The following is an 18011-nucleotide window of genomic DNA, read 5'->3' as shown; positions in this document are numbered from 1 at the left end:
CAAGCATGGTTGCCGATGGACTCACCAAATTACTCTCTCGCCAGAAGCATGAAAGCTTCATACGGATGCTCAGGATGGTGGACATAGGCTATCTAATAGCCTAGAAGGAAGCAGATCTACAGGGTCCAGCAATCCCATACTGGGATCGCTGAGGGGGTGTGTCGGCGCAGTAACACCGGCATACCGGAGGATTTATTAATCCTATGTGTTTTCGTAATTTATGTTATGTAATCGAGGCTCCATATAAATTGTGTAGAGAGCCGATACAGAAATACAGAGAGTTGAATACCATTGATTGGACCCTACATTTTACAATACGGAATCCACCGACATGGATCTGTGGCCTGAGGCATCAACCATACAGGGCTTGGACCTCGGCAGTGAACGTTGCTTGCATTGAACCTTGGATAAGATGTTGCTGACAGGAGAGCAGATAGACTTCGTCTTCAACCACAGTACATAGCTGCGGAGCTGATTATCTCGAGCGGTATGTTTTAGTTGTTCACAAAAGCGTGAGTGTGCATGACCCTATATGCCATCTTATTCTGCTATCAAATAGACTGAATCGAACTTGCCAAAGCCACAACATCCACCCCCACAGCCCCGCGGTTAGCGGTGACCATCAGAAATTATCTTACCTATCAAGCTTACCCCGCAAGTCACCGTCGTCTAGGAGACTGCCAAACATTGCTGCTTCAAAGAGTCGATTCACCTGCCAGGCATGATGTCCAGCATGGGCGAGCAGCCATGCCATCTCATCTGCGAACCCAAGTGAGTACGCCCGGGCCATGGTCAGCAGGAGCCTCTCAGACAAGCCATCCTCTATCTCCGCGTCCACAACGCCCTTGGAAACATATTGCATTGGTTTCGTACTCAGACACAGCCAGAGCTCAGCAAGTAAGCCGTCACTTTCATCGTGTGCACGTAGGTACCCCTCCACTTGATCACAGGGGTCGCCGCCATTACAAGCCCCTTGCAGCGGTCTGCTGAAGCCAGTAGTGCGCAGCTCAGGGTCAAAGGCTTCGTCAAAATCTGCCTCGCGCGGTTCCGCTGCCGTCTTACGCGCCTTGGGGTAGCCAAGCAGAGCACGTCGGAAGAATCGGTGTCTGTCGTTCTGGATATGCCATGTGAATAGTACGGAGCACATGCGCGCCATCGGTTCCATCCAGCGTTCGCATAGCATTCTGGAGCCCGTATGAGCGTAAGCGTCATACACCCTCCGTAGGGCTTCCTCGGTGACTATGCCTGTCGAAGTCATGTCGGCCGTGTTTAGGAAGGAGTTCACCAACTCCGAGTTGATTAGATCAGAGCCCACGTCGACGACGTCTGTCCCGGGACTGCTGAAGATCATGTCGCTCATCACTGCACCGCAATCAAAACCACGCACCATGGTCTCTTTAGCCATACCCAACAAGCTGCATTCGAAGCAAAATATGACTTGAGCCTCTCGTCTGTTCAACTTAGCCACCCTATTGGCCAATTCCGATTTGTGCGCCTCTTCTAGAGCGACCTTCGCCTTTATGTACTTCATTCCGATCTCGACAGCTGCCCTCCTTTCGGCACCGCCTGGAGTATGCACTGCATGGTGATCGCTAACCGCCAACTTGATCGTCTCTTCAAACTCCGGGAAAGCTTCATGGTAACCGTGCTCATAGTAGAAAGCCATGTCGGTACAATAATTGGAGTAGAGAGTTTCAGCATCATATGCCCCGATCAACATGTTCATCATTCCGCTGCCAAATAGCGCATTGGTGGTGGTCAGTGGTTTCGGCCATTTCTCCGCACCAAAAAGCTGAACCACCTTGTCCGAGGCGGAAGCGAGGCCGTAACCTTTGCTGGGCAAAGTGCGTCCAGAATAGTGCTGCTCCCTTCGCCATTTTTGCAGATCCTCGGAGAGATGCAGCTCCACGAAGCCTTTATCGGTTCCTTCCTTGGAAGACTCGAGGCACTCAAATTCTCGTGTGATATACTGTATAGCAGTGTTCGCAAGATCCTCAAGTAACTCTAATCTGCCGTCTTCGATGATGCTGCGTATCTCTGCATATCCCCTATGGATTGGGAAGCCGGTCTCCTGCCCCCCTTCGTGTCTGGCTTCGCCCCAGAAATAGGGAGGGCTTCTATTTGTCGATCGTCGGACAGCTGGCTCGATACGACCAAGTAACAACTGGTACTGGTTCTGTTCATCTTGGTTTTCATCCATGACTGACTGGTTTGAACCGATGCCCTTTGCAATTGGTAGTAAATAGAAACCAAAAGGCTGATATAAAGGGGATACACTGGTCAACCAAAGGTGATGGTAGGTTCACTTATATAGCCTGAGCATTTCTCGGCATGTTTTGGAGGAGTAGGACCCAGGCATCTACTATGCAGTAGCCATGTTTGAGATGACATGACCAAGACGCATATTGTCGATCGTGTAACCACTTGTGGCACAGACCTCGCTTTAAGCCAAGTAATATGTTTTTGCGAGTATCTCGCTACTGTCTGTCCATTGGATAAACCCATAAGTTACTCTATGACAGCACTACAGCACTACATATATTGGAATGCCGCGTAAGTGTAGAAAATCTAGGTAATCTTAAATAGATCGAACCACAATTCGGGGCTCCCTCAAAGCTCCGTGACTGACTGACTTTAAGTAGTATGTCCCTGCTTAAATCAGGCAATAGGTGATGAATATTCGGGCAGTTGAGGAAGGGTTCCAAACCCATAGGATATCCGACTCCTGCAATTATTGCCTATAGTTCCTCTTCCCAATACAAATATAGCAGCTTACAAGAATACCTACTGTACATTCCATCCACTAAATAAGAGTATGTGTCCCTCCCACACCCCGATCCTCCAGATGATAATGCTCTCAGGATAGTGCTGTCAATGTAGGTGTCCAGAGATCTTGGGCCAATGGCCTGCTGAGCTGCAGCCATACGCCTCGGACCAACTGTTATAATCATGCGACTGTAGATCTTTTGGTTTCAATCAAAGGCTAAACGAAGGGAATGGTAGGAACCAAGCTAGTGCTGTGATACCCACATGCGAGTCAAACTATACTAGTAGGGATACCCATAATGTTTATCAGCGACATTTTTACGTAGCTGCGACGCTAATTACTCGTCATCAAGTCAAATCCATGTGTTGCACCGCATATAACAAGGTTTTGAACCGGTTACATATGACACATTGTATGTCAGTGGCTATATTGCTGCACCGTAGTCAACCCAGCATTGGATATAATGAACTTAATCCATTTTAAATGAAATGACGATCTGAAAAAAGAGCAATCTTGGGAAAGTCTGGGATGTGCGACAGTCCCACAGATGAAGTGGACAGTGGACAGTCGGATTATCCCGGGTATGGTGTCTAGTTGGGAAGTCTGTACAATCAAACAGAGACCTGCTAAATGCTTCTGCTTCGCTAGTTCTACTCATTTCCTCTAGGGTTATATGAAGGAGAAAACACTCTTTGACAACGGGGTCGGGTCCGATCTATCCGAATACGATCGACTAGCCGAATAGGGAAAATTCAACGTTTTATTGCAAAGAGCTTCAGCTTAAATTAGTCTGGCTAGCTTGACTAGCCTCTTTTTTAAATGCTATATCATGCTTGTCGTTGACATATATCTTAGGTCTATCTATTTTTCATCACAACTTCACCTTCAATTTCCAAAACATGACCGTCCGTTCATTACCCCTGAACGGGGCCAACCAAGCGCCAATGAAAGAAGACACTCTTAGGCGCAGGAATATCAATGGCTCGCAACCCAAGACAATTGGAAACGGCCATACAAGTCCACCAAATTCAACCCCGAAGCCCAAAAAACGGTGCTCTCTTCTCCGTCGCTGCAGGGATTTCGCGAGTAAGCACACGTGGACGCTTCCACTAGCTCTCGTGCTGGCCTTCCTCTCACTATACGCGCTCAATCCGACCGAGTCAAACCCAATCTCTCATTTCATATTCCTGTCTTACAAAGAGGAATCCCTGAATGGCGACCCAAATGCCCCAACGCAGTATGGCAAGGGTCTGTGGGACATAGCGTTCGTGTCATTCTATGTGATCGTGCTATCCTTCACGCGCGAATTCATCATGCAAGAAATTATCCGCCCCCTAGCAGCCTCGCGCATCAAGTCGCGGGGAAAGCAGGCCCGCTTCATGGAGCAGATGTACACCGCGATGTACCATGGAGTCCTCGGTCCCGCGGGGTTGTATGTCATGCGCAAGACGCCGGTTTGGTACTTCAACACGCGTGGCATGTACGAACTCTTCCCGCATAGGACCCATGCGGCTGAGTTCAAGTTCTACTACTTGTTCGAGGCGGCTTATTGGGCGCAGCAGGCTATTGTCATGCTTCTGGGGATGGAGAAGCGGCGGAAGGACTATCTGGAGCTTGTTGCGCATCATATTGTGACATTGGTGCTTATTGCGCTCAGCTATCGCTTTCACTTTACGTATATTGGCATTGCTGTTTATATCACGCATGATATTAGTGATTTCTTCCTCGCTGTAAGTCGCATATCTCCCGCTTAAGCCGATTCTTCTGGTTTCGACACACCCCGAAATATTCAGGGCACCTATTGACAATTTCCCTAGGTTTCAAAATCTCTCCACTACATAGCCCCGGACATAATGATGCCCTTCTATGCAACCTCGATCGGCGCCTGGATATATCTCCGCCATGTACTAAATCTTCGGATCCTTTATTCCCTTCTAACCGAGTTCCGAACCGTCGGGCCCTACGAGCTGAACTGGGAGACTCAACAGTACAAGTGCTGGATCTCAAACGTCATCGCCTTCGGACTGCTAGCTGCCCTCCAGACTCTCAATTTGTTCTGGTTGTACTGTCTGCTGCGCAGCGCTTTCAAGTTCCTCGTGACGGGAGAGAAGAAGGACGATCGCTCTGAGCCAGATGAGTCTGAAATTGAGCAAGATGAATCCAAGGTTGTTGGGGGGATTAATGGCCATACTTCGTTGAATGGCAGTGCATTACCTAGTGGCAAGTCTCAGCATGCCACCAATGGTGTTGGTCTCTCTGTTCAGCCGAATGGTTCTCACTAACGATGCTCGTATGGCTTCCTGGTCCTTCCTGTCGGTGCACCCACTGTGAGGAGCATCAGGTGTGCCTTTCACCTTACCACGCACGCATTGACTCCGCTGTTCAACGATTTTGAACAGAAATTTTCGCTTGGTCCATTTAATCCGTCATGTTGTGCCATGTATCATGGCCATTTAATCTTATGTGTTGTTGTTCTCTGTTTGACTGATGCTGTTGCGGACTTGCAATGTCGCGCGACTAGATCTACCATGCTACGATATATTATTTGGATATAATAGTTAATGATAATGTATACTTGAACCGGGATTTGATCAGCGGCAATCACATAGGTAATCCATTCCAATGGGTTGTCTGCAATTTGCAGAAATTATATATGCAGTCAAGGCTATGCTCGCACCTCATTGCTCGCGCCGTAAATCATGAGCAAGACAAGTTACACATCTAGCAAAACTCCAAAGCTATGTGCGAAAGTGTGGGATCTACAAAAAGGAGATTTAAACAGTATTGTATCACAACATAATCAAGAGAAGCGCAGCCCCTTGCTGGGATCCCAGGTTCCCGGTTGAGGGGCACGAGTGGGCTGGTTCGGGGCTGGCCCAGGTCCAGTGCTGGGAGTAGCATTCGGAGGGGCACCGGCAGATCCGAATCGAATCCCCATTTCAGGAGCCCACATACCCGGCATACCCCCTGGCATGCTCGGCGTAGAAACTGGGGGCGGGGCTACGGGCGCGCGCACCGGTTGGGGTGCCGTGAGAGGGGGTGCTGTCTCAGCTGGTCGTACGGTGTGAACAGGTGGGAGTGGCTGTGATGGCATATGGGCGGGCTGCCCAGCTGAGTAGCCGGAGGGAGAGTGATGGGTTCGAGGTGATTCCTGAGGTTGTTGACGCAGATGTGGCTGAGAAATATGCAGTGAGGCCATCGCTGTGGCATTGGAGATATCACTAGTTCGGGGAAATCCAATGTCAGTGATAGTCCATTAGTTTAACGATGGGTGATAACACATACGCTTCCAGCTGGCTTGCCTCCATCCGACGTTGGTGGACAAATGCCTTTGCGTCGTCGCGGAATCGGGCTACAATCTTTGCAAGGTCATTGTAAAACTTTCGCCCGACATCGAGGTTGGAAATGATCTCCTTATACTTCAGGTATCCGTTTTCCAGATCCTGCAGTGCCGCTTCTCGTTCCTTTGTCGACGCGTCGCCCTTATGAGACCCAGTAAACGCCCGATTAGCTTCTCGGACCTGGTCCGAAATATGATCTTGCTCTCTCCGCTCCTGGCCCAGCATCTCACGGTCCGAATCATATAGCTTCAGCTGCTCCTCAAACAAATCCTCGAACTGGCTTGCCTGGATAGTCTGCATGGGGAATTCCCGCTCCAGTCGAGCTGTCTGTGTCAAAAGCGCCGGGTCTAAATACAATCCATTAGTATATTTCAAGACTAATGGAAAGGAAAACACGTACGAATATCATCCGCGCGAGCTTTGTCCTTCAATGCTTGAATTCGCCGCCTCCGCCGATTCTCCATTCGAGTGACCTCGCTTAAACAACCACGCAAGCGGTTAGATTCGCGCTCAACCTCTGGTGGAATCACAACCCTCCGGCTACTAGGCACAAAGGATTCCAAGTCCCGATTCGTGCCAGTAAGAACGATGAAGACAGACCGTGAATCTCGCAGCTTGCGCTGGACAAGGTCATCACTGCCCTGGGCGGAGGTGAAATAGCCATCAATTTCTGTCAAACTTTTGTAGAGCTTAGGCGTGGCGGATTCTGAGGTCCCGCGGGCCCAGCGATCGGTGCCGTATTTATGGCGAGCTGCAAGGTCCTCGGCCTTCTCAGCTGCTAGAAGCTCAACGCCTTCATTATACACAGCCAGATCATTGCCTTTAACCCTAGCGGTGTCTTCGATAGACCGGTGCAAGCGATTCAGGCCATCTTGTTGGCGCATTTCCTCTGCATGCGACACAAGCATTGGCGGGAGACCTAGTGGTTTTTCGAGCGCTTGTAAGGACCCTGGCAAATTGAGCGATGAAAGCAAGCTTAAAACTGATGTTAACAAAATTTCCCTTAACAATTTTGGTATTTCCCTTGAATACATACTCTCGCAACTTGTCGGTCATGGACTCCAGCTCTCCAATAAGAGTATCATTGACCAGTCGGTCTCGACGATCAGTGTAAATACTGGCGGCAATGTGAACTGCGTATGGGACCAACTTTGAGAACAGCGGCTGCCCCAACGGTCCATTATCACCCAGCATAGAGATCGCATCCGTAACCTGCGAAGGTGCTTTGGCAAGAACCATGCTGGCACGCTCGATGGTCTTGAGCTCAGACTTGGGCGGCACAGGGTTGATATAGATCATATCATTATCCTTCTCCGCACGCTTGAGGTCTTCAGCGACACGGCTCTTCAATCCAGTCAAGTCACCTAGTACAGTCCGGTTAATCCACCGCTGCTCTTTCAAACCTTCGCCGACGCAGGTCAAACAATCGCGCAGCCGAGCAACCTCTTCTCCATACTTGCGCTTCTCCAGGCAGTCAAGCGCCTGTCGGAACTGAGCTGCTGCTGCAAAGTGGTGATGTTTTGCAGTCATGTGGTGGATCCAGTCTGTGCTGATTGCATTAGACTTGACAGCCAAGTCACCTGCGTCACCGTAGAAGTCAGACACCTTTGCTGCTAGTTTCGCAATAGATACATCTTTCAGTCCATCCTTGACAGCTTTCTGCCAGAAGCACTCCTGCCCCTGTCCAAGCAGAAGAAGTTCCAAACTCTGTAGTGTCATTTCGTCCATATCCTCTGGCGGCGACGTTCGAAGGTCTGGGATGATATCGGTTCGAAGGTGGCTCAACACTCCAGCGGCGGAGCAGAGGTAGTTACACGCCTGCTTGAGTCCATCTGCGGTAGTCCGATTGGTCGCATATGCAAGCTGGGAGTATAATGCGGCAAGATTGAATATGACATTCGCTAGTTCGAAGCGCAGGTTATTTTGTGAAACTAAAAGCCATGGTTTGTTCTTATTAGTCTCATGTCCACCAAATCGGACCCATGCGGAGGTTGTGACCTCAAGAAACCAACTCACCTGGCCGCGAAGCATTAAACCCAAAAGCCGGATACCACGAAAATTCCACCCCGACCTATATAGCACGCCGGCCGTCAGCTTCGAATGCCAAATCAAGGAGCCAGGACCTAGAAAAACTAGCGCACATCAATTGGGAACTTTCCACCCAGCCATTTCAGCTGAGCCGCATATGTGACCAGGCGACTGATACCACTAAAATGCGGTTCCTGGACATTGACAGCCTCAGATCGCAGACGATCAATGATCATCAGATCCTCAGCGAACATGTCCGGGCGCTGGTCATATTTGGACGAGATGTACTGGGTGATTGCTTCGGAAAGCGAGACGGTATGGGAGCGCCGGAACGGGAGTTGGAGGATATTACTGTAGGAATGAAACAGAAAGACAAGTTAGTGGCATTATTCTCTTTTCGCGGCTGCTCGCATGCTGCTGGGGGTACTCACGACGCCATTGTCGCTCGAGGCGGGGGTTTGGAAGAACTCCGTTTGTTTTGACGGCGGGAGGTTCAGCCCCACCCGGCAACGGGAGATGACGTTTGATGGCCTGAGGCATCAATTCAGTAGTTCCTATGCTAAAAGCAGTCTTCATTCGACACTCACCTCTCCCATTTAGCGCTTGCTAAAAGTTAGGAATTGACTCGTCTTGTGCTCAAGCGACTCTATTGCACATGACTGTTTCTGTTGGGTAATAGATGAAAGAGCCCTACGTCTATGACTCCTCGCTGAGAACAGTCCACAAAGGGTTGAACAATATATCCTTGACCCCTTTCCTCAGGCAATGTTCTGTTGTCTTGTCTCCAAGGCCTGTCATTCACCATCCATACACACTCACAATGGCGACACAAATGCCTCGATTCTTGACTATGTTGCAAATCCGAAGCCTTCATCACAGATTCGCAGTCCCATATGTCCCCCTCACCCAGCCATCTATGCTGGAATCTGCAATTAATGCGCCGGTGAATAAAAACCACTATGAGAAGGAGCACGATGTGTTTCGGTTGGCAGCGATCCTGGCCGAGCGGATCATGAAGAACCACGCGTTTCAGGATGGGAACAAACGCGCTGCCCTTCTGGCGGCCGATATGTTTTTGAGGGTCAATGGCTACTACCTTCAAAGGGTTCCATTTGCAGAGGATGCACACACCGATGGCCTCGCAAAGGCGCATGTTGCAGTGGTCACTAAGAAATGGACCGTTGAACAGCTGTGCGACTACTACCAGTCTGTCGCGCTGCCTGTAACGTAGTTAACACCTGAGACCAGGCAGTACTATGTCGTCTGTACTCAGGTCTAATACCATGCCGAAGACAGTATCCTGCCGGTGCTTCTATGACAGTTGGGAGTACGTGGCTGACTCGTGTTGGTCTTGCGATTTGTCTTTTTTTCGTTTGCTGGCTTAAATATATTAAAGTGACCTTTAGACCTAAAAAGCTCTACTGTGATATGTATGTAGTTCAAGAAGAGTTGTCGTCCACGTAAGACTTTAATAATGAGGTCTGATTTATCTGACCCAAGATGATATATACGATAACACTTCGATGTCCTTTTTGGGTGTTCTTTTACGATGTCTTTTTATATGTCTTTTAGCTTATCACTTTACGATATACAATATATCAAGGCAGTATAATGCCTAAACCGTCCAGAGGACCTTTCTATGTGTAACCAGTGATGATCAATAAGGATCCCGCCCGGCTTCTAGATGTACCAGACTTCTTATATATATATTAGATTCAATACAGCTCAAAGCAATCAAATTCCACGTGTCTTAAGAGCCCGGTCACATATGCTCCAGTTGATCAAGGACGGGCTTCAGGTACTGTCCAGAAGCACTGGAGTGTTCGGCAAATTCGGCTATCTATGTTAGCGCTGGACTGCCCGTGCAGGAGTCGAATCTGTACCATCCTCAGTTCCATCTATGACAATCTCATATATCTTTCCGCTCAGGAAAATGGTCGCAGGGCTTGTGTTAGATTCCGACTGGCGAGGAAATTGGGTTGGGACATGGAGACGAGGATAACTCGGTGATTCTAGAATTGAACACATTATTGGTAAAGGTATGACCCGCCTACGCATGGAAGAGTCTCACCGAGGCCAAAGTGCTGTGTGTCATGGAAGAATGACAGTTTACATCGGTCTTGCGTCGCCGCTGTAGAGCTGGCATTACGAAAATCTTCTCCAACGGATGGGGAAATCAACACATAGGCTTGCCCGGGGTTCCCGATAATTACGGAGACCTTCTTAGAGGCCAAGTTGCCTGTTGTGTCTTGGGTAATGAAATCCGTGGTGATCTCATGGAAATGACGAGTCCAAGAACCTGGTGCGACAAAGTACCGGGAAAGGGGACGAGCAGCATTGCGAAACATGAGAAATCTGTCCATCATATCTGTAAGATCAGGCAGATAGGATGGTAAAAGCAAACGGGGTAACTATGATGATAAAATCCTACTTGGAATGGAGGTGGGGAATGGTCAACCTATCTAGGGGCTGATCTCTGGGACAACAACTTCTCTCTACCATCCCCACGCAGGCCGAGGGCGGCTAATGTGACTACAACCTTCTCCATCTGCCGGGCGATTTCCCCATAGACCTCTGAGGTAGTAAAATAGAGACACCAGCGTTCTGAGCCGGCCAGATCATAATGCCAAAATGTTACATGTAGACAAACGGGGGTCAGACATGGCCAAACGGATATAAAACACGGGACTATTCAGGTGCTCCACAACAAGACCTATTAAATGATACGCTATATAATACAGATTTCGAGTGTAGGACTAGATATGAGCGTCAGCTGTCCTACGTTTTACCTGCGATTGCATGGTGTGGCTGCCTGGCACTCCCAACAAATTAGCGACATGCGACGGCGATTGATTCGAGGGCTCCATTACCTTGTGTGTGGCGTCGACTTGGATGGGCAGAGACAGAGTTCGAATTCTATTATTGCCCTCTACACTAAGGCTTGCCGCAGAAACTTTCAGCATATCTCTTTCATATAGATTGGTTTATGCCCTCCTGTCAATTTTCTTTCTCGAAGAAGAGGGATTGCTAGATGATTTTATGGACGCAAGGCTAAGACCGAGGTTAACCAAGAGGGTGCAATTGTTCAAGTCAAAAAGCAACCAAAGCATTGTTTGGGCTAGCTACGAAACAGAAAACCTGGGTACAGAAATTGCAAGTGGCATTCAGACTATATGGTCGAGAAGATGCTGCCGATTATGAAGCTACCCTAGCGCTACGACGATTACATCCACTTGGGTAATACTTTTCCTTTCTTACATACCAACTTCGAATTTTCATAATACATTCTGCTATTTGCTGAAAATGAGCCCCAGGCTCATTCATGTATGTATGTGGGCAATAAATACGAGAAAGGATCTCGATGTTCAACGCATAATGGCAAAGAAAATGTTCAACAAGTGGACCAGTATTCCATCCTAACATGATTTCCGTAGCCCTATCAACGGATGGATTAATTCGGCAGCTCATCGATGCGCATTCTAATGTATTCGAAAATGCTGAGTAGGATCATGTTGTTGACGCCGGTGCGGATGAGAATGATGGACAGACCCTTGTACATGCTGGATTTGGCGACAGCTTTCGAGGCCTCGCCAATCTCGCTGGATTTCCCTAGCAGAACACTCTGTGCGCGAGTCTTGCGGGTATCGAGGGGATAGGTCTATGATTCACGTTAGTGCATGATCGTCACAAAACAGGGTATCGGTCTGATCACATACGCAGAACCAGGGTACAGTGCTGCAAATGGCACCGGCAATCATAGGTGCCCCGAATGGGTTCTTGTCCTGACCCAACTCCTTGGCTGCTACTTGCTTAACAGTCTCGTAAACACCGAAGTACAGTCCAGATCCCACAGTGTCGCGCAACGCATGCAGGCGGAAACCAGTGTAAAGGCCCCAGAATCCATGTCTTATATATATCTGCTTGATGGCTTGGATGGTCCCCAAGCGGGGCTTGTGACGCAAGGATCGGTCTCGGACTGCGTCCGGGGCAGCCATCGCGCGGTTCGACACTAGAACAGAGGTTTGGACGACATTCTTCGCCAGCTCAAAGGGGCCTGTTTCAATGTCAGCCCGTCTCCTCCAGCTCTTTCACGTGATAAATATGAACATACAAGCAATAGGCGATGACAGCAAGCCAGCGACAAGGCCTGCCGTGGTGAAAGTAAGCACACCCGTCACGGTGGGGGTGCTTCCAGGCTTTTTATAGTTATCCAAAGGGTTGGAACCAGTTACGCGCTCGACGTTATCAGCGATTATGTGCTTGAAGTTGTTGTACACGGTAAAGTTGACGACACGGACTACCGTGACACTTGCCAAGGGTGGAAGTGCGCCTATGTGACGGTCAGTTGATCCTTCAGCTACCGACTCATGGACACCGACTTACCAGCTACATATCCACGAGGCCCTTCAGTGCGCCAGAGATAGCGAACACACTGCCATATGTTCTTGAAATTGTGTCTTTCAAATCAATTAGAATACTAGTCCCATCTCCAAGGTCACGTAGAATACTTACGTCTGCATCCGAGTCTTGACGTTCTCTAAAGGAGTCTGCCCATCGAACCACCAGGGATTAGCATTGTTTACATGCCGTATTAGTAACAAACCCCGCATAATAAAGCACTCACCACCGCCAGCGTCGCGCAAATGGTCGACGCCCCCGAAGCCACCTGGGTTTTGTACTTTTTGAGGAGTCTGCTGCGTGTGGCCTCATCCATATTCCAAGCTTTGCGGTCTGGCATAATGGTGGTTCTTGTGTGGGGAGTTGACGAGGGTAAGGGTGCATGTTCGGAACTGTTGTCGCGAGTCATCCCTGAACGTTCTCCATTGGAGGCAGCGAGGAATAGCTATAGCAATATCTCTCCGGTCGTGACAGAACGTTGGATTCTGCACAGACTCTTTCTTATATTTGCAGGCTGGGGAACCCGATGGAACGCAAAGCGGTCTCTCAGAACTCGAGTAGACCGTTCAGCGTCCCACAATTGACCATAAAACGGCTCGACCAACCCAGTTCTATCTTCAGTCAGTTGGAAAGTACCCCGGAAGGTTCTCGCAGTATAGATTGGCTCGTTTAGATCCGTCTTTGCAGATTATGAGATAGGTTCGATATTGGTGGCCGAAACAATGACGGCCACGGCAACGGATGCAACCCCGCGTTCACGAATGGTATCTAAGAGGTGTGGTGCGGGATTTAGCGGTTCAAGTGATGTTCTGGGAGAGTCCCCTGTTCCAGACAGTCGGGATATTCTTGCCCAAGATATGTCGTCTATAGCAATGGGTTTCTAACAGTGATCGGGAGCTGTGGGGAGACTACCATTAGTATCAATTTGCTTTCCCCGCGTTTCTTGAGTAGCAGGACAAAACGGTTTGCAAGTTTCTCAGTTTGACGAAGACTACTTACTGACAATGATCCCACAGTATTCCACCAGACAGAAGTTGACCTAATGCTATGTGAAGAAGAGAAGAGGAAAGTGCAGTAAAATGGGATGTGGACCGAGCTTAACTTGGGTGCTCAAAGCGGTTTAGGGCCAAACAGAGTGACGTCGTCGTGAACAGCGGAGAATAGTGGACATCTTCTTAGTGCTTACCCCCGGATTAGTTCTAAACGCACATTGGAAATGGCGTTGTTTGATCTACTCAGTGATATATGCAGAGACCCCGATCTTAATATATTGGGAAATTGATCTCTTCAGTCTTGGCACCGCCGTGGCACATCTGCCGGTCGCAGTCTGATCATCTTCCATACATTTCGTGCAGAGACAAGAGGGATACTTTTGGTGTACGAAGTATGCAAAGCAGAGTTTGGGAAGCTGATCACAGAAGGTTAGACAACGGATCATGGTGATCTCCACAGTGTATATGTGGAGGACAGTACTCCGTGACCGGGTTGGGCCCCACGCGGGGATTGGGTTCATTACCACCCACCAATTAATCACATCCATCGAAACCCTGGAATGATTGTAAACCAGAATTCCAGACTCGAATCCAACCACATTGCTGTGACTGGGAGATCTTGCAGATCATCAAGCAACAATCCGGTTCCCGACCCTGTACGGAGTAGGGAGCAGCTGTTTGAATATGGGGTATCTGCCTCATGTCTCTGAAGTTGACTATCAGCTCGACTCCTTTGTGTGGAGATGGTATATCGCAGGATGCAATATGGCGCAGAGATCGGTTGAGAGCACTCCATTGCCTCCCTTGAGGAGGCTGGAAGTTGGGTTGGCTAGAATGTCCATTGAAAGCCAAGCCACATGAACATATGCGATTGCATGAAGGATTGAATATGCCAGATTCCAACTGTGCTACCAAATTAACTGGATCAGAATTGTTGAACATGTGAATTGTAGTAGTGGCCGAGTGATTTTGTCTCGTACGTCCCGGCATTTATTCACGTGAGAGCCAAGTTCAATCAAATAACACATGTTTTTCTTTTCTTTTTTAAACCCTAGATTTAGATTATCCCCCAATCGACAGTCTCAACATGATGATGTTAAGATGATTATGTGAATAAAATTATGCAGTGCCGCGGACGGGGTTCCTCGGGACCTCGGTCTCTCCCCGCAATTATGCTGAGCTCCCCACATATCCCGCTGATTTGTGTTTATAAGCCCACACTTCTTGAGTCGAACCTTCACTAAACCCATTTACCATTACCTCTAACGATAGTTCAAGTCATATATATACCATGGGAAAGAAACAAGGAACCCCCGCCTATGTCCTGGGCGTTGGCATGACCAAGTTCATCAAGCCACGCGGCAAGGTCGACTACCATGAGCTAGGCTATGAGGCCGGCATCAAAGCCATGCTCGATGCAAAGATCAACTACGACGATGTTGACCAGGGCGTTGCATGCTACGTTTACGGTGACAGCACCTGCGGCCAGCGCGTCTTCTACCAATTCGGCCAGACCAGCATCCCTATCTACAACGTCAACAACAACTGTTCGACGGGTTCGACTGGCCTCGCTATGGCCCGCACTATGGTTTCCCATGGTGCTGCGGACTGTGTCCTAGTTGTCGGCTTTGAGAAAATGAACCCCGGTAGCTTACAATCCATGTACAACGATCGGGAGAACCCAACGGGACTGTTTGGAACGATGATGGCCGAGACGCGAGGTGTCACGAACGCGCCCGGTGCCGCGCAGATGTTTGGAAACGCGGGTATAGAATACAAGGAGAAGTACGGACCCTCTCAAGACGATATCAGCCCATGGCAAAAAGGGATATCATGCTAATATGCAAAAACAGGTACGGCGCTAAGAACGAGGACTTCGCCGAGATCGCCCGCGTCAACCACGAGCACTCCAAGCGCAACCCCTACTCGCAATTCCAAACCGAATATACCCTCGAGCAGATTATGAAGGCACCCATGATCCACGAGCCTCTGACAAAGCTACAGTGCTGCCCAACCTCGGATGGCGGTGCCGCGGCTGTTATTGTCTCGCAGGACTTCCTCGATGCGCGACCCCACCTGAAGGAACATGCCATTCTCATCGCCGGTCAGTGCCTCGCTACCGATACCGACACAGTCTACAGCAAGAGCTCCATTGACCTGATGGGCTTCGGCATGTCGCGCCAGGCATGCCGCACTGCCGTGGCCGAGGCCGGCGTGAATGTCAAGGATATCAAGGTCTGCGAGTTGCATGATTGCTTCTCCGCCAATGAGATGATTACTATCGATGCGCTGGAGCTGTGTGAACCCGGTCAGGCCCATGAGATGGTCCGCCGTGGCGATATCACGTACGGCGGAAAGATGGTTATTAACCCATCTGGTGGTCTCATCTCCAAGGGTCACCCGCTTGGTGCTACAGGTATTGCCCAATGTGCTGAGCTGGTCTGGCACCTACGCGGCTGGGCCAACAACCGCCTTATTGATGGTACTTCCGCGGCACTCCAGCACAACCTCGGCCTGGGCGGTGCCGTTGTCGTGACCGTCTACAAGCGCACTGATGGCAAGGTCGCCGCCGCTGTGCCTTCGGACGTTGTTGGCAAGTTCAATGGTCTGGGCTACAACCCAGCCGTCGAGGCCAAGGGCTTCACTGCCGAGCAAGCCAAGTCCGTTGTGAGCAAGACGCACACCTCTCAGTATGCCCTGTCAGATACTCAAGAGCGGGTCCTTGCCAGATTCTAGAGGCACAGGTAAATATTATTTTGGTTAAACAATTTGTACATAACTCTTATCAGCCAGACTTGGAATGACACGATATCCAATATATTTCTCACAATGCACCCCAATCTATGCTAGTCTATATGCCCAAAATGTTCAAGATCCGTTCTATAAACAAGTTTCCCAAATCGCAAAAGAAATCATGAATCATGAATGCGTCTTCTCCCAATCCTCAGGGAGCTTGTAGTTCTTCGGCACAGAATACTGCCCTATACAGCTCCCCAGACCACGACACTTCAAATCACACTTGCCGTACAACCGACAATAGCACTCAGAAGCACTAGGACAAGAATCGCGATTCAACTGGTCAAGATCAATGCCTCCATCATCGCCGTAGTTCGCAAAAAGAATGTGCCAAAGATACGAAACTATCCGACCAGCCACACGGTCATCACCAGGCGCAGCCCTAGACCCCCGCTGCACATTGCGCGCAACCCCATCATCACTCCCATCAAGCAGCCACTGCCGAAGCGCAATATACTCATCCCGACCATGCTGCCAGACCCGGTCGCGGGCAACAACAAACTGCGCACAGCACTGCGCGCGCACCGCATCATTCCGACCAAGATAAAGATGGAAAGCACTGCGAATCTCTTGGACACGTGCATCAGCATCACCGCCAAAGATATGGCCAAGCGCCTTCGGCAGCGCTATATCAGATGCCGAGCGCGCACTCCACGGCGACACGGCCCTCGACAGCCTCATCTCGAGACTGCCCTGTGCTGGCACGGAAGAAGGACACGTACCGGCACTCCAGTCGCAGCGCAGGTTGCTGTACCCTGCCGGTTTCAGCGCGGCGCTGATGTCCAGGCTGCGTAGGAGCGCGGCGTTGTCGTAGTCTGGGATGTCGTTGTGCCAAGCCCAGCGGCGGCCGTGCACGAAGACGGCACCTGCGGATGGTATGTCCGCGTAGTTGTCGATTAGGAAGGTTAGGTAGGCCATTGCTTCATGTCCGCGGTTTGCGGGGACTTGGAGTAGTTTTGAGGTTTTGTCTGCTGGCGCGTCCACTTGGTACATGCATACATGGTACTGGGTGCGGAGAGGGTCTAGCCAGGATGGGTCGCCGTCCGTGGAGATATGTGATACTATCAGGGCTGGTTTGGTTGTTTCAGCTAGGCCAGGGCAGATTCCGCGGGTTTCCGGGATGATGGATGAGGTTGTTTTGTAGCGAATTTTGGTCCAGGCAAAGAGTTTGTCTTTGGTTGATTGCGGGCGGTTTAGGTATAAGATGAAAAAGAGAATGCAGAGGAAGAAGATTAGTTGGACAAATGACCTTTGTACTTTTCGGCCCATTTTGTATATTTATTCATGCATATATATGTGTCTTCCTTTTTTCCTCCAGACTGATATTTCAGATATTTCGGAACATGCGGGAATGTTGATGCCTTAGGTGTGAATATCACCCCTATTCGCAAGATCTGCGGGATCTGCGGGATCTGCAGAACTACCGATAGGTTTGGATGTGGATGAACATGGGTTTTGATTTTGGCTATACTTAACCTATTGCTATTATATTTGGCTTTCTGCCGGGTGGCTATACCTGTAAACTGGAAGGGGAAGACATGGACATTAGCGGGATGTCCTGACTATGGAGTGAGGTATGGGAAAGAGGAGAATCGTGCGCTCTGTTGGGTGGCCTCCGGCTCCCCATGAGGTCAGACCTATGTAGTTAGGTAGATCCCTGTTCCTTCCTCCGCGAAGGCAGGACCTCTA

General features: G+C 49.6%; 8 protein-coding genes across 8 annotated transcripts; 3 read left to right on the top strand and 5 right to left on the bottom strand.

The window, feature by feature from the left end:
* Positions 1 to 634: 634 nt before the first annotated feature.
* On the bottom strand, positions 635 to 2200 carry N7471_011050 (uncharacterized protein; the record flags this gene model as incomplete). Its single annotated transcript, XM_057283769.1, has 1 exon — positions 635 to 2200. One exon carries the CDS (start codon positions 2198 to 2200, stop codon positions 635 to 637), a length of 1566 nt encoding a protein of 521 aa, XP_057130035.1.
* A 1466-nt stretch (positions 2201 to 3666) lies between these two features.
* N7471_011049 (TRAM1-like protein) lies at positions 3667 to 5049 on the top strand (the record flags this gene model as incomplete). The annotated part of the gene is made up of 2 exons (XM_057283768.1): positions 3667 to 4497; positions 4585 to 5049. The coding sequence occupies 2 exons, from the start codon at positions 3667 to 3669 to the stop codon at positions 5047 to 5049; spliced, it is 1296 nt and encodes a 431-aa protein (XP_057130034.1).
* A 518-nt stretch (positions 5050 to 5567) lies between these two features.
* N7471_011048 (putative pH signal transduction protein PalA) lies at positions 5568 to 8575 on the bottom strand (the record flags this gene model as incomplete). Its single annotated transcript, XM_057283767.1, has 7 exons — positions 5568 to 5988; positions 6053 to 6455; positions 6509 to 7083; positions 7145 to 8039; positions 8125 to 8179; positions 8250 to 8487; positions 8568 to 8575. 7 exons carry the CDS (start codon positions 8573 to 8575, stop codon positions 5568 to 5570), a joined length of 2595 nt encoding a protein of 864 aa, XP_057130033.1.
* A 381-nt stretch (positions 8576 to 8956) lies between these two features.
* Positions 8957 to 9367, top strand: N7471_011047 (type II toxin-antitoxin system death-on-curing family toxin; the record flags this gene model as incomplete). Its single annotated transcript, XM_057283766.1, has 1 exon — positions 8957 to 9367. One exon carries the CDS (start codon positions 8957 to 8959, stop codon positions 9365 to 9367), a length of 411 nt encoding a protein of 136 aa, XP_057130032.1.
* A 531-nt stretch (positions 9368 to 9898) lies between these two features.
* N7471_011046 (uncharacterized protein) lies at positions 9899 to 10499 on the bottom strand (the record flags this gene model as incomplete). The annotated part of the gene is made up of 3 exons (XM_057283765.1): positions 9899 to 9972; positions 10020 to 10148; positions 10208 to 10499. The coding sequence occupies 3 exons, from the start codon at positions 10497 to 10499 to the stop codon at positions 9899 to 9901; spliced, it is 495 nt and encodes a 164-aa protein (XP_057130031.1).
* A 924-nt stretch (positions 10500 to 11423) lies between these two features.
* On the bottom strand, positions 11424 to 13126 carry N7471_011045 (putative mitochondrial carrier protein). The gene is made up of 6 exons (XM_057283764.1): positions 12761 to 13126; positions 12649 to 12683; positions 12520 to 12593; positions 12248 to 12466; positions 11853 to 12190; positions 11424 to 11794 (listed from the first exon to the last, which is right to left on the bottom strand). The coding sequence occupies exons 1-6, from the start codon at positions 12941 to 12943 to the stop codon at positions 11588 to 11590; spliced, it is 1056 nt and encodes a 351-aa protein (XP_057130030.1). The 5' UTR covers positions 12944 to 13126; the 3' UTR covers positions 11424 to 11587.
* A 1691-nt stretch (positions 13127 to 14817) lies between these two features.
* Positions 14818 to 16262, top strand: N7471_011044 (putative sterol carrier protein; the record flags this gene model as incomplete). Its single annotated transcript, XM_057283763.1, has 2 exons — positions 14818 to 15311; positions 15380 to 16262. The coding sequence occupies 2 exons, from the start codon at positions 14818 to 14820 to the stop codon at positions 16260 to 16262; spliced, it is 1377 nt and encodes a 458-aa protein (XP_057130029.1).
* Positions 16263 to 16445: 183 nt separating this feature from the next.
* Positions 16446 to 17591, bottom strand: N7471_011043 (DUF3431 domain-containing protein; the record flags this gene model as incomplete). The annotated part of the gene is made up of 1 exon (XM_057283762.1): positions 16446 to 17591. The coding sequence occupies one exon, from the start codon at positions 17589 to 17591 to the stop codon at positions 16446 to 16448; it is 1146 nt and encodes a 381-aa protein (XP_057130028.1).
* Positions 17592 to 18011: the final 420 nt, after the last annotated feature.

This window comes from Penicillium samsonianum (genome assembly GCF_028829775.1).
Source record: "Penicillium samsonianum strain IBT 33392 chromosome Unknown utg000007l_segment0_segment0, whole genome shotgun sequence".
Taxonomy (NCBI): domain Eukaryota; kingdom Fungi; phylum Ascomycota; class Eurotiomycetes; order Eurotiales; family Aspergillaceae; genus Penicillium; species Penicillium samsonianum.
The sequence above is the reverse complement of the archived record's forward strand: the minus strand, read 5'-3'. Positions and strand labels throughout refer to the sequence as shown.